Source organism: Epinephelus moara, chromosome 21, assembly GCF_006386435.1.
Source record: "Epinephelus moara isolate mb chromosome 21, YSFRI_EMoa_1.0, whole genome shotgun sequence".
Lineage (NCBI taxonomy): Eukaryota > Metazoa > Chordata > Actinopteri > Perciformes > Serranidae > Epinephelus > Epinephelus moara.
Window position 1 is genome coordinate 14,059,334 of NC_065526.1, and position 17,024 is coordinate 14,076,357.

General features: G+C 40.8%; 1 protein-coding gene across 4 annotated transcripts in view; it reads right to left on the minus strand.

Annotated features, from left to right (window-relative positions):
* Positions 1–4,027: 4,027 nt before the first annotated feature.
* The window catches only part of LOC126382684 (SPRY domain-containing SOCS box protein 4-like), a 117,933-nt gene continuing 104,936 nt past the window's right edge, over positions 4,028–17,024 (minus strand). For all 4 annotated transcript variants that reach the window (XM_050032702.1, XM_050032704.1, XM_050032701.1 and 1 more), the window contains one exon: positions 4,028–7,719. In XM_050032702.1, the coding sequence (XP_049888659.1) occupies positions 7,592–7,719 (128 nt within the window). In that variant the 3' untranslated portion in view covers positions 4,028–7,591. The remainder of the gene's footprint in view (positions 7,720–17,024) is intronic.

Genomic DNA, 17,024 nt, shown 5'->3' on the forward strand with positions numbered 1-17,024 from the left:
GATGTTGCCTTGCTGCTGTTGGATAAGTAAGTGACTTTGTTTATAATTATATTATGAGTAGTATGTGTTGCTGTTACATGTACTGGACCTAGTACTTTATTATTTTCTTGGAAATGGTGCTATGAACGTAATGTAATGTTAGCAGCCTGGTGTTCGCCACGTTGTGTAGCGTTGTGTACACGGTGTGAAGCGAGTGTTACTCTGTACATGGAAGTGCCGGCTTATTTGTTGTAATAACGCATTATCCGCTGGGGGGCGACAGAAGTTACGCACTATAGCTTTAAGGTCTTTGTCACGTTCCTTGGGCCATTCCTGAGTGATGTTTGCAGTGTGGCATTGTGCATTATCCTGCTGGGGGCCACTGCCATTGGGGAGTACTGTTGCCATGAGGGGGGTACTTGGTCTGCAATGGAGTTTGAGTGGGTGGAACATGTCAGGTGGTATCCACGTGAATGCCAGAACCAAAGGTTTCCCAGCAGAACAATGCATTGGAACAAGATAATCAAAGTTAATCACTTCACCTGTCAGTGGTTTTAATGTTTTGGCTGATCAGTGTATAGTTCTTTTTTTTTCCCCGTTAAAGTTTTTTTTCGTTGAGTTTTTCCTTATCTGCTGTGAGGGTCACAAGGACAGAGGGATGTCGTATGCTGTAAAGCCCTGTGAGGCAAATTGTGATATTGGGCTTTATAAATAAAATTGATTGATTGATTGAGTTCCTCTCCTCATAGATCACATTCTGCCTTTTTATGTACACTGGCTCATTTATTTATTTATAGTATCAAAAGCAGCACAACCGTGGGTGTGGAAGTTGAGACGATATCTCGTGGTGATGGGAGAACATTTCCAAAGAACCAGACATGTGTTGCTCATTGCGTAGGTATGCTGCAGAATGGGAAGAAGTTTGACTCCTTGAAACAGGGATCGACTATTAAAAAGAGAAAGGAGATATATATATGCACATAAACTAAATAAAAGAGGACATAAATTAGGCTTATTCTAAGTATAGCCATTTACTTCAGATTAGAGAGTCTTATCTTCCCCTTTAGTCTCCAATATCTTCCTAAACCCCTTCTCTTCTGTAATTAGTAATTGATAAGGAAACAATACATTATAATGCTTATAGCCTGTTTACCATTCTGATAAAATGTGTGCGAATGTACCTTTTATGGAGCGATCAGAGCATCAGACTGGATTTGACCTCTGTTTATTTGATTAAAGAAAGGTGTGAGACCCTCTGATGTTCAGCCAGGTAAGAGGTCAGTGGATCGACCTCTCGTTCAGGAAATATTGACTGTTTAAATTCTTGTTTTATTACTGCATGTTAAAAGCGGAAGACAGGGGAGGATAATTCCTGGATGCTGTGAGTGCAAAGACAGTGACGGGGAGTAATGACAGAAAAATGTTTGATAAGACGGTTCAACTGTGGGCCAGTTTCTTAAGCAATGTTCAATGGTGGGCTGGTATACTGTAGTTGTACACAGTATTTTATTGCTGGTTGTTTCTGGATTGTATGTTTTTTCCCTTTTTACTTTGTGAGGGCTCTCAGGGTTACAGCAGCTTATGTTTATACTCATTTGGCAATAAACATTTTATATACATAATGTAATCAACACTTAGTGAGATACTCAGTGGCCTGTTTTATTCATGGTTGAGTGAAAGTACTGTTGTTGTTCTTTGTTCTCAGGCATTTTTATGACAAGGTCTCTAGCAGATATCTTCATAAGCAATTTTGCCCCTTTACTTAAGAGTGGAGGAGGATTCTGACAGATGGACAAGTGCTGTCTTTGGCAGGCTGGGTAGAGCTGGTCAAAATGGTTGTTTTACCCAAATCTCTATCTTTTTCAATATATCCCCATACTAATGGGTTTTGTCTGGGTACTCCAGCTTCCTCCCACAGTCAAAACACATGCAAGTTAATTGGTGACTCTAAATTGTCCGTAGGTGTGAATGTGAGTGTGAATGGTTGTCTGTCTCTATATGTCGGCCCTGTGATAGTCTGGTGACCTGTCCGGGGTGTACCCCGTCTCTCGCCCAATGTCACCCCTGTGACCCCTAACAGGATAAGCAGTTACGGGAAATGAATGAATGGACAAATAGGTATCTAAATTTCTTTGAGCCGGTAAACCAGTGCGTATGCAGAGGAAAATCTTGCACCTTCCTAAAGTGTCAGGCGGCCTTGCCCCCCTCTTGAACTTGTTGTTACAAGGTCATGTTTATTGGGATTGTCACCTATTATAGAGAAGGTTTTGGTGCAAATTACAAAATGTAAAACTTATCAAACAGCTGTAGCCAGGCTAGCTCCCTCAGTTTTTGTTTAGAACCCTGGCCATCCTGTTTCCTATGGAAGCATAACCCATTCACCCATTCAGAAAAAGTTAGGTTCTTTTTTTTTTTATTATTATTATTTTTTATTATCTAATTAATTCAGGAAAAACAAGCAGATTTTTTTCCCATGAAAACTTCTGTCAGAAGTCTGAGATAATAATCTTGTTAATTCAGAAGAAGAGCAGACTATTTATCTTCTCTCAAGTGAATGCATTAAGTCTAATTTCCTGTCCAGCTTGTTTGTTTGTTTTTTTTGTTTTGTTTTTCACGTTATACAACTAAATTTCACCTGGCAGAATCTGGTCTGACTGCATGTACTGTGTTAGGGCGCATTCACACCAGGATAGTCCGGGGGTCCGGGGGACCACCTTCATTTGGTTTCGGTTCACTTTCACACTGCACTTTTTAAAGCGGACCAAACCGCCTGGACAACGTCTCGCAGTTACAACAGCTGCTCGAGGGCGGTATTGCCCGAAACGACCACTGACCAGGAAGAAAAAAAGCATGAGGAAGAAGAAGACCCAGCTCATCGATTGGCCAGGAATGAAAACGGAAATCCATTGTGGGTAGCCACAAGCAACTGCAATATATAGTCCTCTGACCATATATCAATAAGCGGCTGCACCTCTTCACTACTCCGTGTCTGCCCACAAGACATTTTTCAGTTTTTTGTGTTTTTTTTTTTCACCTCTGCTTCTCCTGGTTCGTACTGTTAGCTTTGTTTTTTTTCTACCCAAAATGCACTGCGCTCTACGTCACTTCCTCTCTTTGGTTCACTGGATAATCCGTTTGCATTTCCCACTGTAAGCGAACCGCACCAGGGTTCACTTGCAAGTGTCATCAGAACTCAACCCCTGTTATAAATCACACGGTGCTCTGCTGTGTGACCTTTTCAAAGTTTAGCTCCTGATGTCTGCACCACATACAGTATAATATTCATGTCAGTGTGTGGCTGGGAAAATGGATTGAACTGTTGTTGAACTCACTGCTTTCAGACACCGAGTGTGTGTTTGGTGCGGAGGCTCTGGTCCTATTATACTGTGAGTATTGGCTCTATCCCCAGCAGGATCGCCAGTGACTCGGGCAGCATCATTGCACCGTCTGTCTGCGATTGATTTCTCAAACATTCATCCCCCTGTGTGTTTGGATATGATGAGCTGGACCTGATGAGTCTGATCCCATATTGTGTGCTGTGGAAATATGAAGCCTGTAACCACGTCGACTAATGTCTGCTTTTTCGCTCAGCGGTGCCCTGCAGGTTTTCCTTTTAGACCCTGAGCGCGTCATTATCTCCCCAACTGAGTGCGAGAGTGTGAGCTGTATTTACAGCTGCAGGAGCTGATGAGCAGTGCATTAGCTGTTTACTTTCTGAAGTGGAAACTGCACACTTGACAATTGGGCGAACTTACAGCCAAATACTTTACGGTCCAATTTTCCTCGCCAAGGTCTCCCTCGGTAGATTAAATGGTCCCTCAGACACAATTAAAGAAGCTGAAAATGTGTCAGCCCCAGTCGAACCATCAGGCTCTTTTGCATCTTACTGCAGCTCCGACTGTTCAGGGAAAGTGTCAGATGTACTTTGGACGACTTTATATTTTAGAAAGCATTCCTAAAAATCAGCGGTCGGGTTGTTTTTGGGCACAAAATGAGTCTCGGGCCACGAAGGAGTGAAGGGAAAGAAACACAAGGAAAACTTTGCAGACATTTTTCAAATTCACTTGGCTTTTATTCACATTTCATATCTGTTGACATCTCAACTGTCTGTCCTTACATTCCACTTCTTTTCTGAATGGTCCTTCTCTCCCCATCCTACGTGATGAAATCAGGAGGTGAGACCGCCACCATCTCAAACAATAATAATAATATTAATAATAATAATAAAATAATAATAAAAGCAGCATCAAAGAAACAACTGTTGATTTCTCTCTCCCTTCATCACCTGCGTCTTTGTATTAAATTTACCTGAATGTAACCATCAGTCATCCGTTAGAAAAACATAGAACTAGCTTGTGATAAACAATAATCATTATCATCGTCGTCATCATCATCATCGTCGTCATCATCATCATCATCATCATCATCATCATCATCATCCTGCCATCATCAGAATCAGACTCCACACTTACAATAATATTAATAATAATAATAATAATAATAATGTAGAATACAAACTCAAGACGTTAAAAAAAAGTGACTCAAGCCTTTTTTAGAAAGGAAAAAATGATTGGTCTACTGTGTGTGTGTGTGTGTGTGTGTGTGTGTGTGTGTGTGGTTGTGCATTGGTCATCTACATCCTATTCTGAGCAAGAAACACATCTGCAGCAGCAGTAATGTTCCTCCATCCTGCTCCAGCCTTTATTAGAGATCCAGTGAGACCAGATCTCCTCTGCTCCTGTTTGTTTGTTTGTTTGTTTTTTGTTTATTTGTGGTCATTAAGACAGTTGTGTGGACAGCAGACAGATACTGTCTGGTACCAGTGAGCTACAGCAGGGTGCTACAACAGCAGGTGAGTCTCCTCTTAACTGCCAACAGCAGGTTAGCACTAGTTACACTGCGACGGGCCGCGACCTCCAGCTCCTACGGACACACTCCATGGCTTAGTATGAAATACTTTGGTTGTGACTGACATCGTAATACGTGACTTAGTGTCCTGTGAAGAGGAATGACTCCCAGTGCAGATTAACACTGTAAGCAGATTTGACCTGTTGGTTTCTCTGATGAAGCCCCTTTCAGACACGCAGCTCGTTGCGTTAAAGTAACGATGGCAGAAGTAATATTTCCGTAACACCTCCCAATAAGTGGATACCATCAAATAATCATTAAGGCCACAGCAGCAGAAATTATGCACATAAAAGGATTAAATCCACGTCTTGTTTCCTTATTAAAGGCTCTTAAAAAGTATTTTGTCACTCAGCTTCTCGCAGTGATCGATGGAGTCCTAATGAGAACACAATTTTCAGTTAGAAGGTAGAAAAGTTTTGGTTATTTTACATCAGAGGTTTATGTATTTCTTCCTCCGTCTGCTCTTCTGACTGGTTTAAAGTGGGCGACGCTCATTTAGAAAAAGGTGCTTGTAACAATTTCCATCCACCAATCAAGAATGAGCAATATTTTAATTCAAATCCGATTGCGGCTGGTGGGTTGTTTGGAGTATCGTCAATCAGATCTGATCAAACCAAACCCACGGTCCTGATGAAGCAGAGTTTTTGAGCATTTTTTTCCAACTTCGATTGGTGCTTATTCAAGAGCTTTATGAGCACTTTAAACAAATTTATCACTTTAATATCTTCTCTTTTTTTTATTTTCTTTTCTTTTTTTTAAATTAATGCACAAATAAAATACAATCCGTTTAAACAACATTGAAACACTGTAAATGAGCCAGTGTTAAACTGTCGACATGATTAGGGCTGCACAGGTAATCAAAATATTATCAAAATTGCAATATGACCAAGTGTGATGTCCAAATCGCAGGAGCTCTAATTGTTTGATTAAAATGTGTCACAACTAGGGTTGCAGCGATATACCGATTTTTAAGGTATACCAAGATATAAAAGTTGACCATTATCATACCATGCATATTGGCTTATCTACTACATTGGGGAAAAAAGCATGCAACTTGACGGAGAATCTTGCCTTCATTTTCGTTATTTTCTAAGGGGAATTTTTTACCCATACTGCCATTAACAAAATGGTTTCAAGTTTCAATTATAGTGATAAAACGTTTGTTTAACCAAAAATAACCCTTCCATGTTCATTCCTTTAAGGGTTATTCTGATTGGTAATAATATAAATTCTGTATTATTGTGACACCATGAAACCTGAGACGGTTACTGTGCCATGAAAATCTCATACCGTTGCAACCGTAGTTGCAACAAACTTTTTGGTGTTGCAGGGATGTCCTGGCCTAAAATCATATTCTAGACATGAGGGAACATACTAGTTTAGTAAAGACCCGAGCAAAAATCACATAATCATCATAATTGTAATTTTTTTTTTTTTCTGTGAAAATTAAATGCAAAAATTATCATTCAAGAGGAAATTGTTGTCATGTCCGATTAGACTTTGAAAAGTAAGTTTTTCTTTTTTTCCCCCCATGCAACGTGGGGCAAAAGAGGTAAAAAAACAACAACCTTCAAACAATAACAATCATAAGTAGCTTCTTAATTTTAAATGCTTTAGATACAGCATATTGGCAAAAAGAGTCCCAATGCATTGTCTTGTCATTTTGTACTTGGCCATCTTAGTAGTAAATTTGCCGCAGAATAAAATAAATATAATAAAAATAAACTAATAAAGGATAAAATTGGTAAGTGGGAATTTGGGGTGAGCGTCTCATGCAGACAGTGATCAGTCATTAAGAAATGAATAGCAAAATTAATTTTAAAAATCCATCACTGAAGCACTTTTATTTCTTTGTATCTTCACTTTTCTACTCAACCAGAAGTTAATAAATACTAAATACTGTACAAGCATTGTGAATGAATCAGTAACAAACTTTACGTAACCAAACAGTCATCACTTTGACTGATAGATGGAACTTGCTCCATGTCTGAAAAGGGCTTAACTCTCATCATGTGTCTGCATGAAGCCAGGAGATAAGTTCAGCATTCCCTCTTACTAACCTTTGCATACACCTCACAGCCATGTTTCTGATCTACTCTGTATGCGCTGTGAGCTTTTGGTCGGGCCCCGATTCAATCAGATACAAACAACATTAGTGCTAAAACCCTCTCGGACGTCTGGGCTCTGCAGCCTGTCACCTGTGTCAGTGGAGACCATGAATACACACTATGGTATCCAACAGCAATGATATGGTCACTGACTGTGTGTCAGAAAGGCCTCCAGGGAAAGGATTAGTGTGCTTTCATGGCGCAGTTTTCATTCTCATCACTAGGTGGCGGTGGTCTCCTGAACACTGTCACCTCTTAACCACACCGGCTGGGTTCTCTGTCTGAATGAGTGAGACACTGATGGGATACCATCATCAATAATTTATTTCAAGTCAAAAACAAATGGGAAAGCAGCTCGAAATCCAAAAGAAGCTGGTGCTGTCTTTGTGTGAAAGCCTGGACCTCCTCCGTCAGTTCATCCACCATCTTTATCTCCACCCTTTAGTAGAGCCGTGGCGCCCTCAGTGTGGACATGCTCCCATCCATCATCCCCTCTTTGCATCCTTTAATTAATTTCTCATATCCATTCAGCTTTAGACTTCCTGGTGGTTTGGTTTGCGTGTCCTTGTACTCCCAGTTTGCTCTGCTGGTGGCAGTCACTGGTATTGGAGGTAATTTTTCAGGGACTGGGGCAGGGGGAGGCCCTCGATCTCCTGAAGCCGCTCACGACCCAACGCCAAGCGGGCCGCACGTCGACACAGGTCCATCAGAGGAAGAGGCTCAGCTGAGGGGAGGGAGAGAGAGGAAAACACTTTAGAAAATGAACAAAGCGAAACTTATGATTGTTTTAGTGTTCTGTTGGGTTTGTTTATGTTTATACCTGCACCTCTACCTTTAATACATGCATAATACATCTTAATATTCACTATGCATGAATGAATGAGAGACAGAAGTAGAGGGGTGGAGAGAGTGATGATGCACACCTCTAAATATTTAAACCTCCTCCTCATACGCACACATACATGCTGACAACCTGCTTGTTTATGATCACATTATTCTGTGTCCAGTTTGAACAGCTGCTGCTGATAAACGTATTTAAAGAAAGTAAAAAATATATATCATAAATTGAAAAGATTTTGAAAACTAGTGCAAATATCTACATTAGTGTCACTTTGCTCTCTATACTAGAGCAGCTGGTCAGCCTCGTCTTTGACCTTGATCTTTACTCCAGGGTTAAGGAGGTAACAGATACAGGAGGCTGCGGTCTGAGCTGCAGGACACACAGAGGAGAGGAGGTGGAGGTGGAGGGATGGTGCTTTAAAGAGACCTGTGTGAATCATGTTGTTGTTGTCGTCTAATATTCGTCTGCAGTGATATAAATTCCCCATGTGACTTTAATGAGCACATCCACCTGTACCAACTTGTCGTAATTACTATGTGTAAAATCTTTACACTATTGTAAAAAAACAAAACCCACAAAATCTATTTGCCACCAGAGCCCGACCAAAACATCAGCTAATTTTAGCCTCACACGGATACTGGGGTTTCAGTTGCCTGCTCCATTTTGGCTGCAGGTTGACAAAATACCCTGACGTCTCTGCACACTTTTCCTTTTCCTTGCTCTTTTTCACAACATAGTGGCCATGAAGAAAACCTTTACAGTAGGAGGCATCTTCTTATTTTGTTGGGAACTTTGCCAGTTCCATTAAAACTAAAATTACTTTTAACTTTGGCTGTTGTCTCCACAACTGCAAGGGTGTTGTGTAGTTTAACAAGACCAACAGGGTGATGAGTCCATTTCAGTAGAATCTTTTATTCTCACATCTGTATTTTATGCTTATCATATCATATACTGTATATTGCAAATGGCTTGTATAACAAAACATACTTAATTAATACTTAATATAATCTGCTGCTCATCTCAAGTTTAGTTGAGATGAGTTGTTAACATTAATGAGGCCGCCACTAGGGAGGACACAGTTTGTGGTGTCATGATAAACCTCTGTAAAATTCCACCTGCACAGTATAACCGTGTTTGATTACTGCTCTTTGGAAAACTCTTGGTAAATACTGTCCAGCATCAAAGTTGGCAACAGTCTGCCAGATGCAGACACCGCACACAACGTGGGTTTGTTTTGTTGTTCCCTTGTTTACAGAGTGGGTGTGCAGCAGGCAAACCCAGTGATACTGCTGCTGGTCCCTTGTCCTCATGTACAGGAACACAAAGACTCAAGCAAGCATTTCAAAGACAGGCTATCTTTAACGTAAATGTACATGCGATTTGGTTTTTCATTTGTTTACGTAAGACGTTGGCTATGTAATTATTTTAATGTTTCTGCAAACATTAATGTGAATAGTGCTGCTAATTTTAGGGGAGGGGGAAATAATTGGTTTTTAGATGCATCACAATGCGCATGTGGACCATTCAGCATCTAAATGTTTGTTAATAACCAAACTCAACTGTGAGGGCAGTGCAGCACCTGGAAAGTCTAGAGCAGTGGTTCCCAACTGATGGGTCACGGCCCAAACATGGGTCACAGGTCCACTCTGAATGGACTGCAAGTGACTCATAAACGTGTCAAGTTTGTAAAAAACTTTATTTTAGAGTACAGTGAATTTCCAGCACAGAGCTCTTATTTTGAAGTGCCGTTTCCTGCTGTAGAGTGAGTGAAAAATGGACAGCTACTTGACAGGGACAGCAAACTAGCTAACTAACGACATAGCCAAAAGCCAGTGTGATGCTGAATAAATTACACTGTGTGGACCTTGAACTAATGACTAAGGAGAAATCTGGACCCTGTGGACTGGACACTGCGAGGCGAACTATGCTGTGAATACTTTCTACGCCATCACCGAAAGATGTTAACAGAGCAGCGATCAGCAGTAACGTTGAAGAACGAGACCGGCTGACTCAGTATGCTCTGCTCAGTGTGTTTCACCTCAAAAACCCCTGCAGCTGGCCCGCTCAGTGTCTCCATTTTTCCCAGTAAATTTATTGCATATTTCTTTTGGTGAAATAGTACAGTATACAAACACAAGACACTACATCGACATGAATATCTCACAGTGGGTTAGCATGTGCAGCTGCAGATGGATACAATCTGACTGGCGCGCCCTGGTTTAAAGACGCTGTATGCAAATAAATTAATCTGTTGTGTAATTGTGGATCATGACAAATACAGTATGTGATGTTTTAAAAGTGTCAGTGAGAAAAATAAATCGTGTAGATATCAAAAATTTTGATGCATCAAAAATGGTCTTATGATTGATTGTCCTCTGAATCGTAATTGAATCCTGCTCATTTTATTTATAGTTTTCAATATTTAACTTAAAATAATATGTGAGTGTATCAGTACTTCTTAGACTTTTTAAGCACATTTTAACAATACTGTGATAATACTGGTCACTAAAAGCGTGATATGAAATTTTCATACCTTTTCATTTAAAGCCACCACTTTAAGTTAATTTCTCAGACAACAAAAACTGATGACAGATTAGTTACCTACAAATGTTGAAAGCTAAACATAGTTAAGTTCGCGAGGGATTTGAACAGAATTGTCTGGATTAAATGCTTTCAAACCTCACCCAGTGCAGATATATTGGTATCACTGTATGTTGGCAGATGTGTAACAAGAAATTATGGTTCAGAAATGTTTGCGGTAACTTAGAAACAGTGCCATTACATAATTTATCCACCAGAGGCACAGAACCCCCAACTGCTCTGGGCGCCTGTCCATGGGCAGTCCCCTCTCTCTGACGTCTCTCCATTTGATACATGTATAGGTCCTGTTTGTGCTGCATGTGTGTGTGTATTTCAGGCCTGTGTGACGACAGAGTGGACAAATAAGGTATAGCCTCTTCTTCTGACAACTCTTAAAGTCTCAGTTCACATCTTAGTCACAATTCTTTAGTAACTAAATTGGATCTTTTACGGGGTGTATTGGGATGTGGACAGGAAGTACAATGGTGTGAATCACTGATAAATGTGTTCACCAGTATTGTTTTTACTGGCTCAGTTCTTGTGAACGTCTCCTCATTAGTTTTGTTATTGTTAATGTTTCATCTGGCAACAAAGTCAGATAATAAGCCTGGCTGGTCTGCAGCTCAGTAACTATCAGAGGTAGAGAAGATAGGAGGAGGATATTGCTGAAATCTGGTGGAGGAATGCTCCAGGGATTCGTTGATTTGATTTTGGTGACTGTCTGGATGTTGTGTATCTGGTCGGATGTGTTTGTGCACTGGAGGTAAATCTGACATTCAGTTTCCTACCATCAAACAATAAACAAACCCAAACTACAAACTTAAACTTGCTAATTTACTACCAATTATCTCCTCTTTGTCCTTCTCCCTTCATTGAGTGTTAACAACATGGCCTCATAGCTTCCTCCACACGCATTTTACAGTATCATCAGTTTAAATTAACAGTAATGACCACGTCTGATTGGCCTAATTACACAGCAGAGTGGGAGGAAGAGGGACACGCTACTGAAATGAACTCCATGATCCCGGCAGCCCCCCCACCATCCTCAAACCCTTCCACCTGAGGAAACACTCTCAGTCGGGCACACTGTATGCACACATGGCTTACTGAACATGCAAAAGCCTTTTGAAACTAGTGACCCCCACTGACACAATGGCACCCAATCACCGGTATGCCAACTGGAAGAAAATGCAGGGAAATGGGGCAGAACAACAACGAAAGTCGTTCAGATGGAACGGAGAGGAGGGAGAAACAGTAAAAAGTAAAGAGGAGGGATGAAAAAGACAAATTTGTAGTCAAACAGGAGCAGAGAGAAGGAAATCTCCATCTCTGGATGTGTGAAGTTGCAGAAAAAGAGCTCCCATCAGTGGAGATACCCTCTGAGATAATGTCTTTATCTTGTAACAGGATGTAATTAGCGGTGTGTATCTTATTTTGGAGGTGTGAAGTGCCTTGTGAGGATCCTGAGTGACATTAGAGCACAGCTAGTCTATCAGTCTGACTCTCCCTGCTGTTCGTGTTAAGGAAAAAACCCACACTTCCATCAACTGTTGTAATTCTGAACGTCCTCTACCACCTGCTTCTGGATCTGTACTGCTGTGTGTGTATGTGTGTATGTGTGTGTGTATGTGTGTTCAAGGGTAAACCAACAGGATAAAGGACAACCCAACCTCTCCACACGCACAACTCATACATCCACTTTAGCTCAACATAAGCGTGTCCTTGCAGTGTGACTGTCACATTAATGCTCGTCCACGCTCCTAGAAGCCGCAGTTCTTCACTTGCGTGCAGTCACGGTGACAGTGTTGGTTTTTAGTTTGGCCTCTGTTTGACTCTCAATTACGCTGCCATTATGATAGCTGCTCTCTTCACATTAACAGCACATACAGAAGATGAATGTGGCTGTATGGTGGCTGAGTGGAATCAAATTCAGATACAGTGAGCTGCAGACTGGTGACTCACAAGTCTTTTTTTGTGCTGAGAGGACCATGCACGTATGTTAGGGCTGCAAGGACTAATTATTTTCATTATAAATTCAACTGCTGATTATCTTTTGACAAATTCATTATTTCTCTAGTCTCTTAAATTTCAGCAAATAGTGAGAATGTCCATTGCAATATCTCAGAGTCTAAGGTGGACTCAGTGGCTATCAGTCTGACGAAAATAACCCTCTGGGGCCAATGGGCAATATTTCAGGAGTTCTGGTGTTGTCAAGCTACGTTTCGTCATTATCTGTAAGCTTTCAAAAAATGTACACAAATATGGACGAAATGAACGCAGAGTACCAAAAGAAGGCTCTATCCATCTCCATATACATGTCTAATGTTGAGCATAATTGAGCCCTAAGTTTATACAGTAGGCTAAAACAGAGTTTTCAACCTAGTGAGTATGACACTTCACAGACCCACTGACATGTGCTGTCACCATAACAACTAGCATCAGTCACCATTTTCTTTTGAACTAGTCAAATGACCACGGCAAGCAGTTCAATTTCCGTTCTACTCTCTTTCTGTTTCTGTTTGATGTGCTTCGAGACTACATTGCGAACACTGTGTTCACCTCTTTTGCTCTCCACACGGATTGTTCACCTGCATGAAACCAAAGCCTGCTCGAACAAAACGGGTCAATACTTCTTGGACTACAAACAGACTACAAATGTACACCACAATGCTTCAGATGCCGATTAATTTTACAATGACGTTTAATTGAGAAAAACAAAAAAATATTAACGTCTGACAGGCCTGAACCAGCCAACGTCTGGCACTTGATTGATTTTTTTTAAAAACAAGAAGCAGAAATACACACCACACTGGCAGTAATACAACATTGATCAGTTATGACACCAACTTGGAAACACCTTGCATATTTTCCTGCCCCACTGTACTACAGTTTACACCTTCTCTTTGATCCACACACTTGATAAATGACTCCCGCAATTAATCAACTGTCAGAACTGTTGTTATTAATTTCCCAGAGAGTGACTGATCAATTAATAGACTCATAGTTTCAGTTCTGATGTATATCAACATACATAAACTGACTAACAAAGAGCAGCTCATAATAGTTCAGATAATTATTGCACTTAAATGTAGATAGAGAGTGAAAGCTGGTGAACGACAGAGCAGGCTCTCATTAACAGCTCTAAATATAGGCTAGCGTCAACAGAAACGGTGATGCTAAGCTGGCTTTACCACCACCCTGGCTGCTGACCAGAGACAGAAAGTGTTTACTGACACCTGCTTTCCATTCGCTAATGTCCTCATTTGCCACAAGAGTGGAACGATGAGCAAACTCTGCTGTTGCCAGAAGTATTTATCTTAATTTTATGCAGAATCAAAACTAAACTCACACAAAAGTCAAGAAAGAGTCGGCAAAAAAAAAAGTGTTGCGAGACCAGAAACATGATATATAGCTGTTACATAAGATTATCTACACAAACATGTTTTTACAGATGCACAAACACACACACACACACACACACACACACACACTTGGCTCATTAGCTACTGAGCAGAACAATGTTCATGTGTTCTGCCGACTTCCAGAGAAAAGCAGCTGTTTGAGCGGAAGGGTCGACTGAAACCACCGCGACTGCATCTGAAAATGTCAATTTGAGCTCACTGTGCTAAAATAATGTCTGAATCTTACTAAGTGAGCTCTGTGTGTGCTTGCCGTGTGCATGTACCTATCGATGGGAGCAATTTTGTACCAGATCCAATTAATTTGAGCATGTTCATAGGCTCTTTAGTGCTCAGTTGTGTGGAGATGATTTCAGCAGACAACACTGTGTTTCAGAGAGGAAGGAGACACTGACAACTCTGTTTCTTTCCCTCTGAGGAAAAACACTTGGAGAGCTTGAAACAAAAGTGAACTGTAGACTGGGAAAGTAAAAATTCACCAGATTTACCACAAAGTCTCTGAAGCCAAAATAGAGACTTAATTAGCTCCTGTTAGTGAAACAACAGGAAGACATCAGAACACCATCATGTCTCCAGAGGCGTTTCCACTGCAATGTGAGATTATCCAAAACAGCACTGCTTTGTCTGCCAGATCATATCAGGAGTACTTTCTATGGAGCCCATATTTATAATGCATTATTAATAACTTCATAATGAAGTCTAATGATTATCTAATGTATTATAATAGCTTCTATAGGCCTTTTATCACAATGCATTAAGATGTCCTGTAACAACGGCCATGAAGCATGATGTTTATAGGACTTCAACTTATAAGTTGCATTAACTGATCTTTTGGAAACTAAGTTGTAAACGCGGATATTTTACATTTATGTTGCATTGGCATTCATCTGGCATCTTGTTTGAAGCGGGGGTTTGAGAGACGAAACATCAGTTTTCAGTCTTTGCACCTAAACTCAGGTGACAGCCACTTTGTTAGCATGCAGGTTGCAGTAACATTCGCCATTATAGCTAGAAAATTAATACTTTACAAGACAACAGAGCTGTTGCTGTTTTCAGGTGATTTGTCAAGCTCTTTTAGATTTGGCTGGGAGAGTGTTTCATAAGTGACGCAACCACTGATCTAAATTTTATTCACCTTCACCCAGACCCTTTGCATGTTGAGCTGCTGCAGTAGGTGCACACTGAGACTCAAAATTCTTCATGTGATAACGCATAAGTTTTGCAAGAGAATGCAAATGTTTCTTTATTTTTCCACCCATCTGTTTTGTTTCTTCCCAATCTCCCCTTAAGGGCTCCGTAGTTTTGGTTGTCACCGCAAGAGGGTTCCTGGTCTGAAGCCAGGGTGGAGGGTTCAAACCCTGGGGTGGAGGAGCCCTTCTGTGTGCAGTTTGCATGTAGCGTGGGTGCTCCAGTTTCCTCCCACAGTCCAAAGACATGCAGGTTAATTGGTGACTCTACATTGGCCGTAGGTGTGAATGGTTGTCTGTCTCTATGTGTCAGCCTTGTGATAGTCTGGTGACCTGTCCGCGTATACCCCGCCTCTCGCCCATTGTCAGCTGGGATAGGCTCCAGCCCCCCCACGACCCCTAACAGGATAAGCGGTTACAGATAAGGAATACATATATGTTATAGGTTTGATTAGAAGACATCATAAAGTATTAAAAAAGCTTATAGCAGCAGTGTGGTATTTAGGTGTATACTGGTGTATGTAATGCATTAAAGGTGGGGACTCTACAAGAAGTAACATCCAGGTATCTGCTTCTAATATTTTTGTAGCTCGGGTTGATCCACTATGCTTTTTACCATACGTCTGCCCCAGTGTTACTCATCCGCTGCCCTCCAGATGTGTATAACGACCTTGTATAGCATTATACAAGCAATTAACTGGGCTTAGCAACTTCTAATGCAACACTCTGTGCATTAACAAAAAGATTTATTCTTAATGACACATTTTCCATCATGTTTTTATCCTATCGGCATCTTCTAAAAGTGGTGAGAGATACTAATGAGGAGAGAAGCTGAGGATGATCAGCAGTAGGTCATTAACCCCTGGATCATTACACATTCACTGCATTAAGAGGAATTACGCTTTAAAATGCTGCAGGACTGAATATCATCTCTGGGTGAATTTCTTTACCTACAGTCCAGCACTGGGATACAGAGGAGTGTTTTGTAAGTGATGTTTCCATTAAAACACTTTAAAAATAATAATAATAATAATAATAATATAGGTTTTCCTTCATTGATCTATGATGTAAAGTGCTTTATTTCCTCTTTGCTTCTGAGCCCTTGCTCAGGAACACATTGGCAGTGCTGGGAATCAAACCAGTGACCTTTTAGCAACTAATTGTTTTCACCGCAATCTCTCGTGGTTGATTCATTTATATGAAGGTGGCGGACCTCTATGAATTTTGTAATAAGGTTTTACTGATGAGAACTGCTGGATTTGTGAAGTGATCCTGGCCAGTGAAGAACTTCTTCCCTGATGAGACATTTTATATGGATATGAATCGTGACCCCGGGTCTGCTGCGACGGGAACAAGAAGTAATAGGGCCACAGAGTGTGACATGACGCCTGTAATAAGATGCGGTGCACAGCAGTACAGAGCAGGATTTATTGTCTGTAGACAATGATAATGGGAGAGAGGGTGAAAATGGCAACAGCAGCATCACTTTTATGATGGATGTAAAAATTTGACCTGCGGGGAGGGCCGGGAGCTAAATAAAGCCTGACAGATGACAAGTGAGTTTAAAAGACAAAGTGGTGGAAAGTCAGCAAAAGAGAGGAAACTCTCAAAGCCAAACTGAAGTTCTCCTTTGTTGTTGTGTTAGGACACAGAAACTGTGATGAAGCTGCAGCTACTGTCCATTTTTTAATGGAGTGTAAAGTTTTTTTGGACATATCTGTGGAACAAGCGTCTAAGCTTTGGCTGGCTGACATTTTGAGAGAAGTGTTCGCAGTTGCACCTGACTGCAGCAGGGAGTGAGGCAGAGGGGCTGTGGGGTGTGTGGCTCGCTAATCCTTGTCTCATGTGTTATCTGATGAACAGTCAGAATGTTTGCATGACATTAGAGAAAACTGATTTATTGGGTTAGTCTGAATGAAACCGGACTTTTAAAATGAAAGTTAACATGTTAGTCCGACTAAAATTATACTAAATCGAATTTCTCAAAGTCGGACTAACACAC